The sequence below is a fragment of the Notamacropus eugenii genome, chromosome 3, assembly GCF_028372415.1.
Source record: "Notamacropus eugenii isolate mMacEug1 chromosome 3, mMacEug1.pri_v2, whole genome shotgun sequence".
NCBI classification, from domain to species: domain Eukaryota; kingdom Metazoa; phylum Chordata; class Mammalia; order Diprotodontia; family Macropodidae; genus Notamacropus; species Notamacropus eugenii.
Genome location: NC_092874.1, coordinates 221,553,137 through 221,573,107, shown reverse-complemented (window position 1 = coordinate 221,573,107; position 19,971 = coordinate 221,553,137). Strand labels below are relative to the sequence as shown.

The following is a 19,971-nucleotide window of genomic DNA, read 5'->3' as shown; positions in this document are numbered from 1 at the left end:
CCCCTTCCGCTTGCTGCAGAGTCTAGTGCTGGAGGAGTACCCTCTCCCTCCCCTTCCCAGGTGCTTCATCTCCCCCTCACTCACCGCTTGTTGCAGCTTGTCCAGTGTGTCTGTGCTTCTAGCCTCGCTGGGTCCGAGAGGGATGGTGAGCAGTCCACTCTCTGCTGGGGAGGAGATTGAAGGGAGGAGGGCTGGGGAGGGCAAGGAGGAGGGCCTGGAGCTGGGCCCTGGTCTGCCCTAGAGCACAGGTAGACAGAACTGCCTTTATAATAAAGGCAGGAGCCATCTTGGCAGGGCAGCACAAATCCAACCCACCTCCCCACCTCTGCTTCAGTCAAGGCAACACCAACTACCACACCTACTTATCCTATCCCTTATTTTCAAGCAGGACCTCAACTAACAACCCAGACAACCAAACATCTTCCCTTAACTTTGTTTTCCAGGAAAGAGATTCCTATTTTTTCCCTTAGTGTTCCAGTTTTCTTCACTGTCATGAGATTCTTCCATTTCTCTGACACCTCCCGGCCCCGCCCCACCCCCCTCCAGCTTCCCCCTGCCCCGCCCAAGCTAAATGGCAAAGACAAACTACCAACCATTCTCTCAGGTTCTTTCCAACTTCAAATCTGTGGTTCCGTAACCTGTTTTAGGAACCTGTTAGTCTGCCCACCTCCCTTCTGCTGCCATGTCCCACTTCTAGCCAAGGGGCAGATAGTCTATCCATACAGGAGTCACTTCCCTGCCAGTTTTAGGGCTGGCTTTAGGGATAGAGGAAAGACACCTTGCCCATGATCCCATTTCCCATCAGCCCCATACCTGGACCTGGGGAGGGACTCCTGCAATCTGCACCAGGCTGTCCCACACGAAAGGTGAATTTTGGCTGATCAGATCCACAGCCATCCTCAATGCCATCCACGACCCTGTGGGCCCAGTTTTCAGAACAATTAATAAATTTCTGTTCCTTACCTGTGTGGTCAGAAACTGATAGGTAAGAGCTGTGGGGCACACAAGATGTTGGAAAAGATATTCTCTGCCCACTGGAAACTGACAATCTCATTGGGAAGACAGGTCTAGTCTACTCAAAACAATAAAAAAAATAATACAGAACAGGATGAATTGTATGGTACTGACCGACGCTATGGCAGTTCAGAGTAGATCAAAGAGGGCTACAAGTTTCATGGAGGCGAGGATGGAAAAGGCATTCCAGAGGGAGGAAACCACTTAATCCCCGAAACAGGATTAAGAGAAGGGTGTTCATGACCCCTGTCTCTCCTCTCTGTCTAGACCTCCACATCTCACCCCATCAAAAAACAAAAACAAAAACTTTCCCAAGCCTGACTGCACATCCTTCTAATTTTTCACCCCTAAACTACCTGCAGACACAAAGCCTCCTGTCACATCTATGGGCTCTCCATATTTTCCTGACCCTGAACTCTTAAGAAGGGTCTCCCCTACCTAAACATTTCTTCCTCTGGTCCAAGATCTCCATTCCCTCATACTCCCTTCTTCCTTAGAAGGACCTCCCTTGTTCTGACAGGATCAAGACCAGCACAACCCATAGATATTGGGGCACTTGATCATAGTCACATAAGAATGTGAGCGCAGATAGAACAAAGGTCGTCACTGTTACAAAAAAATTAAGAATGAATGCTGTAAAATTGTCTTTGATATTCTTAACCTTATAGGGAAGGAAGGATGAAAGGGAAGTCCGTGTGCCAGGAACTGTGCTAAGTACTTTACCAGCATCCCATCTGTTATCATTCAATAATGTGCAGTTCCTCAGACATCAGAACCAGTGAGGAGCTGCAGAGAATGTACCTCTGTCAACCAGAGGAAGTAGACCAAATAAAGAGAAATCACCCTTCTGTTTACATCTGGATTGAGTCAAAGAAGGAGCACGAGTTTTCCAGGAAGTCAGTTCTTCCCCAGGGGCATATATGATGCCATTAAAATTATGATGCTTCTTTTTGGTAAAGCAAAGACAACTGAAATGAGGTACTTAGGTTTTCCACTGTTTACCATGACTGTCGAATAGAAACTGGAAGTTGTTTGGGGAGAGAAGTTTTTCTGATTAGTTAAATGAAGTTATGTGTTAATAAATTGTCTGACAGATTTTGGTTAAAACATAAAATAAAGAATTTTAAAAATTTTCCATGGGTACTAACAGAGATGAGCCTCTGGTTCCAAATTCAAAACACTTTCCACCATACTATGTTGCCTGACTAGAGAAGACTGTGTATAGGGACATCCCATCTCATCTTAAGTGGGTAAGAGTCCTGTCCACCCAAAGTCTTTGGTAATTTCCCCAAGAGGCCTCAGGGACCATATATTGTGGCCCCACTCACCTGGGGCTTAGGTCAGGGGGGGCATTCCAGGACATGGAAGGTAGCCTCAGTCCCTCCAGGCCCAGTGACCGTGAAGCACGTACAACCCCAGCTTGTGCCCCCCCTGCCTGGCTCAGTCGTCCTCGGGCACCCAGGCGGGATGGTGGGGCCGTCCTGCGAGGGGATAGCAGTTTGGCGGCTGAGGAGGCAGAAGCACACCCAGGAGACAGCAAAGGGCTAGAAGGCTCATCAGCTGGAGTGGGTGAAGCTGTTGGCCCCGGCTCTCCATCTGTCTCTTTCTCCTCCAGAGTAGACATCAGGGTATTGTCTCCACTCAGTGAGCTTGTATCACCCTATAGATCCCATAGACAAGTGGGAAGATAGGTGATGTCAAGTGGCACTCCCTTACCTCCAAGGCCTACCACTGATTTGGGTAGCCACCCTCTAACTCTTCTGAAGGCTTCCCTCTGCAGACCTATCACCCTTCAGATGCATGGTCCTTCTGCCTTTGTCCCCAGTCCTTCCCAAGGACCTGCCCCCTGCACAGGTCTTTTACCTCATTATGGCCTGCACCAGCCCCTAAATTGTAGCTGAGTTCTCCACGGAGGCCACGGCTAAATCGTGGGGCAAACTCGGGGTAGAGTGCCAGGCTTTCATGTAGTCCAGCCAGCTGCAGGCATTGCAGAGCACAGTAAGTCAGGCCCTTCACATCAGCATTGGCCTTTACCACCTGTTCTCGTTGAGGCAGCTCACAGCCAATCAGATCACCCTTTCCTGGGAGAAAGAAGACCCTGATGAGCAGAACGCAGTTTGTCCCCTTCCTTAAGAACCAGGCCACCCTGGAAGCAGGAGAAGGGAAGATGAAGGGTGGAAAGTATCCCTTCTAGGAGTAATGGCACACCATCCTTACACTAAGGTAGGGGTCTGTGAAGTTTTGCCTAGATATTGCCACAGAGGTGAGCAGACAGAGGTGGGATTAAAAGAAAGGGAGGATGAGATGTCACCCCTCTCCCTCTCCAGACCTTTAACATCTCCGTCTCTTAATATCCTTTTCATCACTTTCTTTTTCCCTCTCCTGATCCCCCCAACATACCTAGGATGCTGAGCAGAACATAGAAACACCCATAGACTCATAGAATCTTGGAATTGGAAGGAATCTCAGAAGTGAAAGTTCAACCTCTTTTCCAATGGGTAAATCTTCACTTCAGCATCACTGGATGTCATCCAGCCTATGTTTGAACACCTCCAGTGATGGAAAGCTCACTACCCCACAAGTAGTGAGTGCATTCCATTGTTGGACAATTCTAATGATGAGAAAGTTTCTTATAGTAAACTGAAATCTGCCTCCTTGTAATTTCTATCCACTGCTCATATAGTGGTTATGTTGAGTTTGTGATCAACTAAAACTTCTACTTGTCAATAATGATAGTAAGAAATAGCTAGTATTTATATAGCACTTGAAGGTTTGCAAAGTGCTTTATAAATGTTATTTAATTTTAGGAAACTGGGTTAGGCAGAGGTTAAGTGATTTACCCAGAGCCACACAGTTAAATGTCTGTCTGAGTCTGGATTTGAACTCAGACCTTCCTGACTTCATGTTCAATGCTCTACCTTTCGTTTCATGGGAAGGACTATCAAGTCAAGTCTCTTTGATCTTCTACTTACATAATTAAAAAAACCAACCATGTGCCAGACTTTACATGTGTCTTTACATGTTAAGTTTCACCTTTTTGATTTGTGGACAATGTTCCAGTCTACTGAAATATTTTGCAGTGCTGTTTTTGTAATCTAAGACATAAACTGTCCTTCCCAGTTTTGTGTCAATCACAAATTTTATATATATATATGTATATACACACACACGTACAAACATACATAATATACATACATCTACACACATGTGTATGCATGTATATTTGTAATATGTACATAGCATGTAAGCATGTACAGTATATATGTACGATATATTTATATGTATGTATATATGCACACATGAATATATACGTGCATACATATACATTTAAATTGTAGATCAAAACACTGAACAGAACTACTCTGAGACAGACCCTTCCACTGGCTGGGTATAGTTGGTTGCTACGTGACCACCTAGCTACTATTATTCAGCCCAGATTTCTTCATCTTGTTCATAAATATATGAGAAACTTGGTCAAATGCCTAGTTGAAATTCAGATATAACAATAACCCAATTCTAAAAGAAAAATTACTTGGTATGACTTGTTATGAGTGAGTTCGTGCAGGGTACAAGTGATCAGCTAGTGATCAATAATTCATTCCAGACACAGTAAGAGATGGACCCTATGGAGGATGGCTGAGGATGGCTCTGCAGGGGCCATTCCATGGAACTTGCACTGATTTGCCCTAGCTACTTCCAGGAAAACATTTGTTCACTCACCTCTGAAGGATTTGTTGCTTTTGGATGGTGGAACATACTTGGGTAGCTTATTCTGTGACAATGGTCTAGGGAAATGAGGGAGAAGGAGAATGCCCTAAAGTTGAATCAGAAAGGACTGGCCACTAAACCAGAAGAGAATAAATTAGTGGACCTTAAAAAAACGATGACTTAGCTCTGTCACTTCCTTCAAGTCTCTGGGTGGTATCATCTAACTCTGGGAGTTCTCACAAGGGTGGCCTTCTTTACCCTGGCAGCAGGGTACCACTTTAATGTGGTAGCTAGAATAGGGTCTTCTGCTAGGTGGGCTTGAGCTTTGGTCTCTTGTCTGCCTCTCCTTCCTTATGTTTCTTTGCCTCATCGTAGGTGACCAGGCAATAATACTGAGAGGAGTATGTTTAATCTGGGAGGCAATGTTGTGAGAATTGAGAGGTCAGAAGATCCAGGGTCCTGCCTTCTCTACATGCACTCCACTGCTTCTTGGAGAAGATATCCAGAAACAGGAGGATGAGTATAGGTTCTGGTCTGGCTTGCCAGAAGACATAGACCTGAAGGGAATTGTTTAGACAGTGCAGAGCCAAGGTAAAACATGACTATTCAACAGTTTCAAATGCTGCTTCATATTCGGATGGATGTTCAAGTCCCAACTTTCAGGGGCTAGGAGATCTTCAGTTATATTACCGTGGCTGCTTATTTAGGTTTTTTAGTCAATACACAATTGTGGTTTTGTTTCTGTCAAATATTTCTTTTGCATAGAGAAATTAAATAGCTGACCTATATCTGATCTGTATTGTAGTACACTGTATCTTCCTGTATCTGATCTACATTGTAGTATACTATGTCTTTCTACACCCCTTCCCCTCAACACACTTTGAAGAGACCTTACACATGAGCCAAATCTAAGCTTTAATCACTTTTCCCCACAGCTCTGGGGGACCAAAAAAGTACAAATTAAAGATCCTTGTTTAGGTGCTCAGGTTCTCCAGAATCAAACCCTGTTTGTATCTGCATGGGCTGAAAGATAAGGAAAAAAAGGTCCTTTAGTATACAGGAAGAAGGCACAGTACTTTAGCCCACAGGCCTAATAGTGATGTTGGCTGTTTTTTTTTTTTTAATTGCATAGGATTTTGTCAGGGAGCAACATAAAATCAGTTTAGTTTGTAGTCTTCAGAACTCACTGTTTACTTAAAAAAAATATTGGGACATCTTCTTATCTCCTGTTCTCGGTAATTCTCAGTTATTCTCAAGGTTTCCTGGCGATGGGTTCACAGTCCTAACTGCAAGTTTTTTCAGTGCCCAGGGATGTAATCTGGTCTTGAATCACCTCTACTGGACTTCCAATTTCTTCTTATTGATTCTCCCACCTTTCAGTGGGAAGCTCATTCTAATGGAGAAGGGAGTGAAGAAGCAACTGGATGTTCTGTTTTCTCTGTGCTGTGATCACTTTGTTTTAGCTGATTGTAGCTTCTTTAAAAGCTCCTCTTGTTATCTTTAACATTTCTTTTTATGAACCTTGTTCATTGTGGGCTGTAGTCCTCCTGACATTCTTAGATGTCTGCACCATTCTCTGGTATTCATTTTTGGTTACACGTCCCTCTTTTTCCATCTTTTGTCCACGTTCATTTTTAGTTTGGGTCTGGAAAGAACTCCCCACAGACTTACGATTTCTTAAGGTGGCTAGATGGTGCAGTGAGTGGAAAGAGTTTGGGGACCTCGAGTCAGGAAGACCTGAGTTCAAACGTGGCCTCAAACCCTTAATACCCGTGTGACCCTGGACAAATCATTTAGCCTCTTTTTGCCTCTGTTTCTCCAAATGTAAAATGGAGATAATAATAGTACCTATCTCCCAGGGTTGTTTGTGTTAATCAAATGAGATAATGTTTGCAAAGTCCTTAGCAACAGTGCCAGGCACATAGTATTTGTTTAATAAATGTTTATTTCTTTCCTCCCTTTAGATGTCTCCTGTTTTTCTTCTTCACGGGGATTCTTTACAATTATATTGCTAGAAAATTTTTTTTTTTAGAATCCATTGGATCCACCTGTTTCTCTCCCCCTTCCCCCCCACTTGAAAAAAGTAATTTTCTCTTAAGGGGAAAACCACAGACCTTGCTTGTTGATCCGAATTAGAACTGGGGGTAGCAATGTCTTTCATTGCTTTCCCTCCCTTGTGAGAGATGAAACTGAAACTGTAGGCAAGGTCAGTGAAGAATTTATCAGATGTTCTGGATTTAGCAGAATGAGATTTCCAATAGATGTCTGAATAGCTAAAGGTATAGGTATATTTTGCTTTTGTACTAATTTGTGATCTGTTTCAGGAAAATATCATCCCTGGCCTCCATCTGCCCACGAAGTATATTTCTACAATGATAGTACTCCTGTTTCTCCTTTTATCTTCATCTATACGCTCAAATGCTCTCTAGGATGCCCTTAGGTTCAAAGATTTCTGAAAAATGTTTTCTTGACATATAACATTACTCCCTTCCCTCCTATTCGATTTGTTTCCTTTGAACATGGCATCACTCCAGTTATGAGTCACATCCCATGGAGCCTTTGAAATTGTATTTATCTCCTTTGCATTAAAATCTCAATTTCACCTTTTTATTATCCACAGTGGCATATTAGTGTGAAGGCATATAAGGCCTTAAGTATCACTCCTGATGCATTTTGGGGTTATTTTCTCCTTGGATTTACTAGGACCTTTCTCTATAAAATAAAGTTACAGTGCTTCCCAGGTCCATTTCTCCCTCCCTCCCCTTCACAGACCTAAGATGGCGAGCACAGTGCCGCCCTTGAGCACCTCCATGGAGCCAGAGCAGACGAAGTACAGGGCCTGCAGGGCATCACCCTGGTGGATGAGGTACTCTCCAGGTGTGCAGAAGGCTGGACGTAGGGCCAGGGACAGTGCCCGTAGGCAACCCCGGCTCGCTGCCTCGAATAGGGGTAATTGCAGGACTTCCTTATGTAGGTGCATTGCAATGTCAGCCCGGAGTTCATCTGGAAGGCTCTGCAGCAGCTGAGGAAGGGTGAGGGAAAGCTGGAGGGCAGGATCCAGCCCTCCCCTAACAACCTTCACCCCCTGCTCTCTTTGCCCTAAGTTTCATGGTCCACCTCCCTCAATACTGACTAGAGTTACAGTATGCCAGAGCTAGAAGGGATTCTAACTCAACTCATTCCCTCCATTTTAAAGAAAAAAAAACGAGACCCAGAGAGGCTCAGCCCCAAACTCCATAGTGAATCGATGGGGCCCTAGAACCCAGACCTGGGTTACAGCCAGAGAGATTTTCCATCGTGCCATGATTGCCCTATTGTGCCAAGGCTGGTTTGACCCCAGACCCCTTCCACCCCACACTTTGATGCTCCCTACCTTGGCAGCATTGATCTCTACGTTGGACGGGGTCCCCACTCACCTCAGTGGTATCAATGCCATTGTTGACAGCCCAAGTGGTTTGGAAGTATTCAAGCATTCGCTGTTTGAGCGGCTTAGGGATGCGGTGGATGCGGATGTAGTCCCGAAGGTCACGGGTGCGGCTGTGGTAGAGGAAGCGGCGGGCGTACATTCGCTGGATGATGGCCGTCACATTCCCAAACACCACTGCATGCATCAGCGCTGAAGGAAAGGGGCATCACAGCTTGGGGGGCACCACCAGGCTTGGGCCCCAGGACCTCTCAGGCACATGACTCCCCACTATTCCTTATTTCTTCCTAAAGTGGTTATTCTCCCCCCTCCCACTCTTCTGGGCCCAGGGCCCACCTGCTGGCATGCAGGTGCTCTTGGGGACTTGCTCCTCAATCTGTTGGGGTCCAGATGACTTCCCCCTATCTCTCAGATCATCAGGAAGCCCTGAGCATGGAATCCTAATACAAAAGGGAGGTCTTGGTGTCTTGGGTTAAAAAAATCTGAATCTGGGGATCTGAAGCAGGGAGTCCAGAGGAAGCGAAAGATTGATGAGTGGTGGACAGCATAAAACTGGGAAGGGAACAGCATTGAAAAAGGCTGAAAAGCCCAAAACAGGGGCCCTGAGGTAGATGGGGTCAGGGATAGGGAATGTGTGGAAGGAAGTCCAATACAGCAAAAACAGAGGGGCCCAGAGAGGGGAACCTAGAGGGTCTCACCCCCAATCAGCATGGTACAGATGGAAAAAATCTTCTCCGTGTCTGTGTTGGCTGACACGTTGCCAAACCCGACGCTGGTGAGGCTGCTCAGCGCGAAGTAGAGGGAGGTAATGTAGGCACTACGCAGGGATGGGCCCCCCAGCAGCGCCAGCCCCGTCGCATTGGCTTCAATGCTGCTGCTGCTGCTGCAGTTGTCCCCCAGGCCAGAGCTGTTCCCTACAGTCCTGCCTCGTCCCACCAGGTAGTAGGGCGTCTCTAGTCGTCTGGCCAACTCCTGCAGCCAACCTAGGTCAGGAGAACGGAGTGGAGGTCAGAAACAGAAGCCAAATGTTGACCCACACGTGAGCTGTGGGATCCGGGGCAGTCTTGAGTCACATGTACATTTCACCAGGTCCAAACATGGTCAGGCGTGTATGCTCGTGTGTTCTGCCATGCGGACCCAAGGACGGACATACACGGCACAGCATGAAGAATGCTGGGATAGGTATCCAAAGAACAAGTTTCAGATCAAATTTTGACATGGACTGTGTGATCTTGGGCCATTCATTTAAACTTTCTGGGCCTCAGTTTCTTGTTTGGGAAATGGCAATAATAAATTTGCAGTGCCTACCTCACACAAATTCTGAGCAAAACACTTTGTAAAACTGATAGCCAAGTTATTATCATTCTTCAGTGTTCTCTGTGGACTTGCTACTCTCCGCCATCTTCCTTCCATCTCCTCTTTCCCTACATTCAACCCTTCCTCCCAAAATGAGATATTTATAAAGCACTTAACTGAGTGCTTGTCACACAGTAGGTGCTTAATAAATGCTCCTTCCTCCCTCTCTTCTTTCTTTCCTTTCTCCCTTCCTCCTTCTCTCCCTTCCTTCCTTCCTTTCTTCCTTCCTTCTTTCCCATTCCCACAATATGCTAGTTTTCAATCCATATAAGGAAATTCATCACCCACAGATTCCATCTAGCCAGGCAGTATGTGGGTACACTAAAGAACTCAAGAGATATAGATACCAGGGCTAGGCTTCATCTAGTAGTGTGGGTTGCAATGTCCTTGCCCAGCTCTTACAGCCTCTGGTGTCAGTCACCTGGGGCTAGCAATATGGATGGTAAAATATACCTTATTCATAGTGTCAGAAATAATTCTCCTATAGGAATTATAGAAATCCTATAGGTTTGTTTGGCAAGAGGGGATCATATACAGTAATCTTCTTTTACTGGGAGTATGAAGAAAGGAAATTAATACAGAATAAACTAGTGACCACTGATCTAATCTGTTATGCTTCTGCCCACTCAGGCCAAGAAAAGTCTTATCTGTCCTCTCAGCTACCATCATTATCATCATCTCAGTTGGGAACAGCTGATCCATGTGCTTGGCCTGTCTCCTCCAGAAAGCTTTGCCTTCCCAAAGAGTAGGTGTGCTCAAGAGGTGCACAGTGCTGTTGGTTGGCCAATTTCCAGCCTCATTTCACTGTACACCTGCTGCCAGCTCTCCTCATTGAGGCTCTGGGATTAGCCTGAGATTTGAGAGATGTGGGCCTTGAGGACCATCCAGCCCATTGCTTCCTGAGGGTTCTATCCTGAACCCTAATCTAGGAGATTCAGGGATCCTAGAAAACCTCTTAGCAACATTTTCTACCCCTAAGCTTTAGGAGAGTCCCATAGAAGCTTCAGTATCTCATCTAGGAGCTCTAGGGAAGAGAAATGGCATCATAGGCCCCCATAGGACTAATGGCATAAGGAGGATTGAAGAAGGTCACTCCAGTGCCTCTGGAACCAGGGCATGTAGGAGCAGAACACAATCCTGCCATTTTGTATAACGGTCTTCCCACTTCCATACACATTCTTTTTTTCTTTTCCATACACATTCTGGAAGATCCCTCCCCATTTCCTATGACCCTCCACTATCTGTGGCTCATTGGTCCTCATGCAATCATTCACCTTTTTATTCATCCATCCTCCATCCAATCATTCAAAAGTATTTATAATGTGCCTACTATGTACAACGTACAGTGCCAAGCAAAGAAAGACATAAAAAATGAACACTGACCTTCATGGAACCTAAAGACCAGAAGGAAAGATATGTACAGACAACTCTAAGATAGTAATGGGATAAGTTGCCATCTGATGGTACCAATTGATTATGAAACGTTAGAAAAGGAAGGCATCACCTCCAGCTGGGCAAATCACAACCTCTGTTTGCCTCAGTTTCCTCATCTATAAAATGGGAATAATGATAGCACCTACCTCCCAGGGTTGTTTTGAGGCTCAAATGAGATAATAATTGTAAAGTGCTTAGCACAGGACGTGGCACATAATGTTATAGAAATGTTAGCTATTAAATTTTTTAAAAAATATATATGTTAGCTACTTTAAAGTTTATATAAATGTTAGCTATTTTACAAAATGTTAACTATTTTTTTTTAAAAAAAACCTTTTATATAAATGTTAGCTATTTTTAAAAATCAGATGATAGGGTCAGGATAGGCTTACAAGACTGTGAAGGAGGCCCTTAGCTTGTTCTTAATCCTTGGGAAGGATCTCAACAAGCCGATGGAGTAACAGGAGGACATTCCAAGTGAAAGACAGAGGTGGAGGAACCTCAAGGGATTTTAAAGAAGTGGCAAATAGTTTGGTTTGTCTGGGATAGAGAGTTTGGCTTGGATTTAGGAGGACCAGGGCTCACCTCCAACTGTGTGATTCTAACTGTGGGACTCGTCACTTAACCTTCTGAGCTGAAGAGAGACTATTTCCTGGTTTGATCAAAAGGTTTAAGGGGGTGCGGAGTAGAGGAAGATGTGGCTGAGAAGTTAGTCTGGGGCCAGACTGGAGAGGATTGATCGTCTGAGATTAGAATCAGAGCTTGAATTTGGAGTAATCCAAGGACACAAAAGTTGTAGCATGAAAGTGATCACTGGAATCAAGGGAATACATGAGAATACGCAAGAAAGGAGAATGCATGGGATGAGAAAAGGGGTCTAGGACAGAAGAGGAACACTCACATTGAGGAGGTGAAAGGATAAAGAAGAGCCACTGAGGTAAAGAGTGGTTAGAATGAGAGAAGGAAACCAAGACCTGCAATGTGACTGAAGCAAAGGATGTTATGGAGGGGATGGTGAACAGAAGCAGGTGCTTCCTAGGTTGGAGAGGGTGAGGACTGAGCAGGGGCCACTGGATTTATGAAGGGAACAGTTCCAGTAAGAGGTGGGGGGGGAGGGGTCTGAGAGTGGGAGGGTGGAATCCAGATTGCAAGGAGTTAAGGAGTGGGTGGTAGAAAAATGGAGACAGCCAGCATGGACTAGTATTTTGAGAACCGTTGTGGTGAAATGAAGGAGAGAGCGGACAGAAGCAGAGGTTAACAGGAGGAAGGAGTTATTTTCAGGATAGAGACACCTGAGCAGGTCTGTGAGTTCAGTGGAAGGAGAGTAAAAAGCATGAGGATGCAAGAGTAAGGAGACAAGTGATTACTAAGCACCTACTATGTACCATACAAACATCATATGTGACCCTCACAACAACCCTAGGAGGTAGGTGCTATTAGTATCCCCGTTTTATAGGTGAGGAAATTGAGGCAAACAGAGGTAAAGTGGTTTGCCCAGGGTCACATAGAGAGAAAGATGATGTATCTCTAGGTCCTGGAGTAAAGGGAGGAGGAAAGTAATGGAAGAGGAGAGAAAAGAATAGAAAGGAAAGAGTTGGAATCAAAGGCAGAGTTGAAGTTAGCTGGGGAGGGAGAGAGACAGACAGACAGAGACAGAGAGATAGAGAGTGAGCGAGAGACAGAGAGAGACACAGAGAGAGACAGAGAGAGAGAAAGAGAGACAGAGACAGAGAGACAGAGACAGAGAGACAGAGAGAGAGAGCAAGAGACAGAGAGACAGAGACAGAGGGAGAGCTAGTGAGAGACAAAGAGAGAGACTTGAGAAAGAGAAAGAGAGGGAGAGAGAGAGAGAGAGAGAGAGAGAGAGAGAGAGAGAGAGAGAGAGAAAGTGTGTGTGTATGAGAGAGATAGAGACAGAGAGACAGAGACGGAGAGACAGAGACAGAGGGAGAGCGAGTGAGAGACAAAGAGAGAGACTTGAGAAAGAGAGAGAGAGAGAGGGAGAGAGAGAGAGAGAGAGAAAGAGAGCTATTTCTTCCTCTAAGGAGAGGTGGTCAGTGAAATATACTGAGACTTTCAGAAAAAGGAGGGAAGTTGAGGAAATTTTGAGCTGGAAGGCTCTTCAGAGTCTCATGGGAAGGGAGATCATTTCTGAAAGTGTGTTTGGAGGGGTGGGAGGATGAAGGGGGAAAGCAGAAAGAAATCATACAAGATTTGGAATAGCTACTGTGGGGAATTCAGAGAGGCAGCACATGATAAATAAGGCAGCATGGATTTTCAACGAGGCCTGACAAGGGCATTTGTTTTGAGACTTCCAAAAATCCTCTGGAGTCTAGGGGGAGGATTAAGTAAGGAGGACTTTAGGGTTGATGATGACTGGTGTGAGGCTGTTATTCAGGGCAACTCCCCCAGATCCCACCCTATCTGTCCTTCCCCCATGCCCTATGACTCCTTCCCCATGTTCTCCATGGTCCCCATGCACTGATTATTTTTGATATTTTCAATTTGTAATGATCCACATGTTCTATGTAGCCCTTACAATGTACATATGCCTGCTGACTTCCCCTGTGTTCCTTATAACCCCACATTGACACAACTCCCACCCTGCTCCTCTATGCAAGCCTTTTGACATTCTCCCCACACATATCCCATGACCCTACATGCAATCCCTATGATGTCCTCCATATCCTCCCTATGACACCATATGTATGCAAGACCCATGGCAAGACTCATGACATCTCTGTACAGCCTTGCTCTGATGTCCTCACAAGCTCCTTATGTTCTGTATGGTAGAAAAAGCACTGGGTATGGGGTCAAAACACCCAGCATATGCCTATTACAAAGGCTCACATGTGACCTGGAATTTCAGTTTCTTCTGTAAAATCAGGAGGTTGGACAAGATGATTTCTAAGAACCAGGAATGATCATTTTTGAAAAGATTTGAGCTAAACATGATGTAGATTTCTCCAGACACGGAGGACTACGTTAAAATCCAACCTCTGCTCTCTTGCTGCATGAGTGAATTTTGCCAAACTCCTTAATCTCTCTAAGCCTCAGTTTCTTTTGAATGAGGGGACTCAACTAAATGATCTTGGTGTTTGAAAGGTGGTCTTGTGATTCAAGGATCAGATGGGAGGCACATTTCAACCCAACATAAAAGAAAAAACTTCACAACTGGAGCAGCCTCAGATGGAAAGAACTTCCTTAAGGAACAGCGATTTCCCTGTCACTGGAAGCATTCAAGGGGAGACTGGTTGATTATTCACTGAGGATATTCGGAGTGGGGATCGGGGTGGGGATTCTGTGCAGGCAGGAATTGGATTAGATGACCTCTGACGTTCCCTCCAACTAGAAGGAAGCATACCTATTATTAAGATGTTTCACTTCTTGAGAATGCTCAGCTCACAATGGTGAGTTACCCAGACAACTATGGGAGGGAAAGGACCAGGGGCCACCAGTATCCTGAATGGAAAAGTTTCTCCAACTTCAGATGAGGGAGGAGAAGATGGATTCTAGGTTGGTCTAAGACCTGCATGCCTGGGAATTGGCAGGATTCAGAGTCAAATTATCTAGGCAGTAATAGCTGGCCAAGAAAGGGGTCAAGGGCAGACATCATGTCCATCAACAGTGTCTCCCTCTCTGAGGAGCATCTTCACCATAAATCCAAGAAAAATCAAGGTGGTGAGGATAGGAAGAAAGAATATATCATGTTCCCTTAAGGGTTTACTCAGTAAAAAGAAGTTGGTAGAAGAAATGTTCTAGGACTAGATAATTTTCAAGGCTGTTTTAGGTCTGTCAGCCCATGAGTATCATCTCTGGCATGGGAAATTTGTGTGGGTGTGTATGTGTGTGTGCAGTCCCAAGGCAGTCTATCTAGAAGGAGCCTTGCTCATGGACTAGAAGCACTGGAATCTGGTGTTTAAGAGTCCCAAGGAGTGTCAGCTTTCATTACTAGGTGAACCCAAGGGTCAAGAGGTCAACATAGGCAGGTAAAGGCTGACATGGGGCTTTCTCAAGAGGCAAGATAGTGGAGCCATAGGAGAACCCAGATAGAAGCTAGTCTGATGGGAATCCAACAATCTTGTGCCAGATTTTTAGGCCAAATTCAGGGAAATTTATGATAGGATTCCTATGATTTGTAACTTGGCAGTTCTATTAATGTCGTAGTATAGAAAAATCTCTGATTTGTCAAGTCTCATCTTTCTCAGTTTCTTGAAAAGACACAAAGACCACCATCCCCAAGAATCCCTGCAAGAGCCCTTCCCTGACCTCTTCCAGTCCTGCTTTGGAAGTGTCAGATCCCAGTATCCCATGAACAGTGGGCTGCCCAAGTTTGGAGATATCAGTCCTGGTCCCAGAGTTTCTGCCCTTCCATTGTCTCTGCCTCCCTCCCTGTGCTCCCTTAGGCATGTCCAACTTAGCTGGAGGCAGCTAGGGGTTGCAGGGGATAAATCACTGGACCTGTGGTCAAGAAAGACCTGAGTTCAAATTTGGCCTCCAACACTTACTAGCTGTGTGATCTTGGGCAAGTCACTTAACCTCTTTTTGCCTCAGTTTTCTCAGCTGTAAAATGGGGATCATAATGGCACCTACCTCCTAGGGCTGTCATGAGGATAAAATGAGATATTCATAAAAAAATACTGAGCGTAATACCTGGAACATCACAGATTCTATATAAATGCTCATTTCCTTCCCCTCCCTTCCATTCACCTCTAAGATCTTTGACAGGAAAGTCTGCATCCCATTTACCCTGGAATTATCCACATCCAACACAGTGACTCCAGATAGCAGAGGTCTAAGGTCTGCTGAACTGAATGGAATTAAGCTGAACATTGGTAAATCCATTTTGAAAATCACAACTTGTCTCTAGGTGAGCTAAATAAGGAAGAAAGGGAAATTCCTAACTGATCTAGGAAAGAAACATGACAATTAAAGAGAGGTGCAGAAGGGGTTGCACCTCAGGGACTTTGAACGAGTACTGGGCTTGTAGTCAAGAGATCCTGGTTTGAAGCCTGGTTCTAACGATCACTAGCTACATCTTTCAGGGCCTCAGTAAACTTTAAAGTGCCACAGGAATGAGTTATTATTATGGCGGTTATTGTGAATAGATTTCATATCTTGCATGTGGCCCATCCCAAGGCCATATTCCCAGAAATGTCAGGGTGACTGCAGAGTATCTGCTGAAGGGGCGAGCCCAAGTGAAACTAAAGGCTCTGACCAGTGACCATCATCTAACCAAATGAGAGAAACCGTAAGAGTGTGGCATCCATTAGACTGTGAGCGCCCCTAGAGCAGAAATTTTCTTTTGTATCTCCAGTGCTTAGGATAGTGCCTGGAACACAATAAACATTTAACAAATGTTTATTGAATGATTAATTGATCAAAGACCTGCATGGACAAGAGGACTCCTAGGAAGGTTCCAGAGAAGCCAAGCACCCTGATACGTTTCCAGAAAATCTTAAAAACTCCAGTAAATAGGAACCCAAAAAGTTGATGGGGTTGACCCATGCTATAATGGGACACTTGAAACTTTGGTTAGATATAAAGGGGAAAAATTCAGAACCTAGGTTCCCCATAAGGTATCCTAAGTAATCTACTCCTTAAATATGTTTCAGAAAGAAGTCTAAACTCATCAGAGATAGAAAGAAAGGATATACCAGAATATTTATGGCAGCACTTTGCGTGGAAGCAAAGAACTGGAAACAAAGGAGATGCCTATTGAGCAGGGAATGACTAAAGAAGTTGTGGCATCTGAATGAAATAAGATTTTACAACTCTACAAGAAATTACGAGTATAAAAAATTCAGAGAAACATGGAAAGACTCATATGAACTGATGCAGAGTATACAAGTAAGGAGAACAAGGAAAACCATATTGCACAATGGTGACAACCATCACATAAAGAATGCTTAGCACATAGTAGGTGCTAAATAAATGTTTACCATTTGAAACACAAACCCAACCACTCTGAAATAACAGAATCACAGAATTTTGAGTTGGAAGGGATCTCAGCAGTTATCTAATGCAACCCAAATGCAATAATACCCTCTCTTTAACATACTGCCTTGTAACACTGCCCCTCACTTGAAGACCTCTAGGGAGGGTAAATCAACTACTTCTCAAATCAGGTGATTCGCCTTTCAGACAGCACCATTAAGAAGGTTTTCCTGATGTCAAGCATAAATTGGCTGCTTTGCAAATTCCACTCAATGATCCTGTTTCTGACCTCTGAGCCAAACAGAAAAAAGCCTAGTCCCTTCTCCAGATGACAATCCTTCCAATACCTGAACACAGATATCATGTCCTTCCCCTGCCCCTAGTTTACTTTTCTACAGGTTAAACATTTCCCAGTTCTCTTAACTGATTCTAATACATCATGAATTCAGGGCTCTTCAACATCCTCGTAGACTTGATCTTATCAATATCCTTCTTAAACTGTCATGCCCAGAACTGAACAATATTCTAGACATGGTCTGACAAAGGCAGAGAAGGGTGAGACTAATCACCTCATTGTTCTAGCAACATGTACCCTCTTCATGGAGCCCCAAATTGCACTGATTCTTTTGATTGTCACTTCATGCTGACCCCTATTGAGCTTGTAGTCCATTCATTATTAATGACCTAAATAGAAATGAAAAAAATCACCTCTCTCTACTAGAGAGTTGGGGAGGGAGGTACTGTGTGTGTCAAAGGACAGCTGTCTGGGTATCACAAATAGCTTTCATCCCTTCCAGGGCTATGATCATAGCTCTGGGCTAACATGGGCTATAAGACAGAGCATCTCTATCCACATTAATTTTCCCTGACCAAGAATGTTTATTGAACCCATGGTTGACTAATTCTGCTCCCCATCTCTGGCAGATAATACTCCAACTTGGTACTGGTCAAAATATAAGGCAGTCAATTGTGGTCAGTCCATAATTCAAGTTTAGTTCTACATATATAGACTTTGAACTTCTCTGTGAACTCCAGTTTATGTATAAGATACCAAGTCTCCCTGTCAGTATCTTCTACTGGTGAACATAACAGATTTCTAGTGACCATAATTTTCCAAGTACAAGACTATTGCTTGGCCCACCAGGCTAGCATGAGTATTCAGGATAAAGGGCTTCACAGGACAAAATTAGCATAGGTGTGAAATATTTCACCAGGTCTTTAACATCTTTTAAGATCATCCCAATGATCTCCAAATAATATTGAAAGAGCCACACAAGATTATGGCTTAGCAATAGCATAGCTCATCACAAATTTTTTATAATAGCCATCAAATCCTCGAAAAAGTCATTAATTGATGGAGGTTCTTTGGACATGGCCAGTTGATGAGCACTCTTGTCTTCTCTGGTTCACTGTTCATTCCATGAAACATATGACAGAGTCTATGCAAAACTGACCCAATTAACCAACTTCAGACTACCTTCTAGCCAATACGACACTTTGACTGGTCTTTCTCATGGGGTCTAAGGTCTTTCCAAATGATCCCTAGATATCATCTAGGAATGCCAGCATTTCCAAATGTTAATGTATTTCACCACCTTCTCCATCAGCTGTTACAATGTGATTGGTGCCCCCAGGATTCCTTGAGGCATATTCTAAAACTGGAGTACTCTTGGCTAACCAGAAAATTGTGTTTTCTACTTTCCTCTGCCACAGAAATCTAGTCATGTTTATTGCATAATTACAATACTGAAAACCCCTGGCTGCCCAATGAACAGCTTGGACTTGGGGCACAGAGTACTAGCCCACCTTAGTCCTCTTGTTCTGCATCTGGTTTTCTACACAAATCTGGGTGTTTCCAGTCTTTTTATGTCCCACTATTATTGGCAAGGACTCTCTGATGAGGACCAGTTTTTTCAAATGGTGTTTCAGGGTTTCCATATCCAAAAAAGCTATCTTCTAAGATCACCGTTAGAAGGATTAGTTGTTGCTCCCTGTGTCCCACCCATTCAGCAAGAGCTCTCGAGTCCTTGCACTGAATTTCTTCCTCAAAAGATCCTTCCATTCCTCAGGCATTGGAGAGTTACCAAAGTCAAACTTTCTGAATGATACAAATAGAAACACATGACAGTCCCTGTTCTCAAGGAGCTCACATCCTAATTGAAGGAGACAACATATATAGGGGGGTTCGGCTTCAGGGTAGATGGAAAGACCAGGTGGTCCTGAGGGTCTGGAGGCAAAGCAGTAAGGCAGATGGTAAAGTCCAGTGGACCTTGGGGAGCACAGGTAAGGCAGATGGCCCTTAATTAGTGATTACTGTGAAGAGGGTAGTAGACCCAAAAGTCATATAATAGAATGTAGCTTTAGGTTATTTCAGGCAAAATTAGAGAATGCAAAGGGGAGGGTGTTCAGTATCCAGTTAAGAGTAGGAGTCCAGCAACTTGTGGGAACATGGCAATGGGGGTTGAGGTATGGGAGAGGAAAGGTTCCCCAAGGCTTGTTCTTGAGGTCCTACAAGTTTAGGTGGCCAGATGCAGTAATAGTGGGTGATGATCTCAACTTCTTTCAGATCTGGAGTCACCCCTCTCCGTGACCCCATAAGAGTTTCCCAGGGTTGGTCCAGTGATATTTAACTTCTGATATATTAATGATGGAACAGCCTCCTGAATGCACTCAACAGGGCTGTGATTATCCAGTACACAACTGTAACCCAGGCTAGCTCAGCCTGGTCATCTGCAGCCTGATGATGCTGTTCTGGAATGAGACTGTTCTGGCCTCCATTAACAAGTTCCTTTCCCCTTCCATTATGGCTTCTCCATCCCCATAATCCTTCACCTGTACTTTACATCTTTCAACATGTTCTAATTATGGTGTAAAGTCTGTATAATAGAATCAACAACTCAGTCAAAAGATATTTCTACAACTCATACTCCTTTGCAGATTAATTCCTGTGAAAAAGCACCAAGCTTCTAACACCCACAAAATCATGATAGTTATTATCTCATGATGTGCCTCCGTGTCTCCATAATGCTGAGAAGCAAATTACTTCACTTCAATTTAAAAAGTCTAATCGTTATTTTACAGTAGTTGATCTGACCTGA

General features: G+C 44.2%; 1 protein-coding gene across 7 annotated transcripts in view; it reads right to left on the bottom strand.

Moving 5' to 3' along the window:
* KCNH3 (potassium voltage-gated channel subfamily H member 3) overlaps window positions 1-19,971 on the bottom strand; it is a 42,300-nt gene that overhangs the window by 1,050 nt on the left and 21,279 nt on the right. For 2 of the 7 annotated variants that reach the window (XM_072654603.1, XM_072654602.1), the window contains exons 8-14: window positions 8,845-9,129; window positions 8,139-8,338; window positions 7,495-7,744; window positions 2,878-3,095; window positions 2,343-2,674; window positions 814-917; window positions 85-237 (exon numbers count right to left, since the gene is read on the bottom strand). In XM_072654603.1, the coding sequence (XP_072510704.1) occupies window positions 119-237; window positions 814-917; window positions 2,343-2,674; window positions 2,878-3,095; window positions 7,495-7,744; window positions 8,139-8,338; window positions 8,845-9,129 (1,508 nt within the window). In that variant the 3' untranslated portion in view covers window positions 85-118. The remainder of the gene's footprint in view (window positions 1-84; window positions 238-813; window positions 918-2,342; window positions 2,675-2,877; window positions 3,096-7,494; window positions 7,745-8,138; window positions 8,339-8,844; window positions 9,130-19,971) is intronic. The other 5 variants (XM_072654597.1, XM_072654600.1, XM_072654599.1 and 2 more) reach the window with 3 other exon arrangements.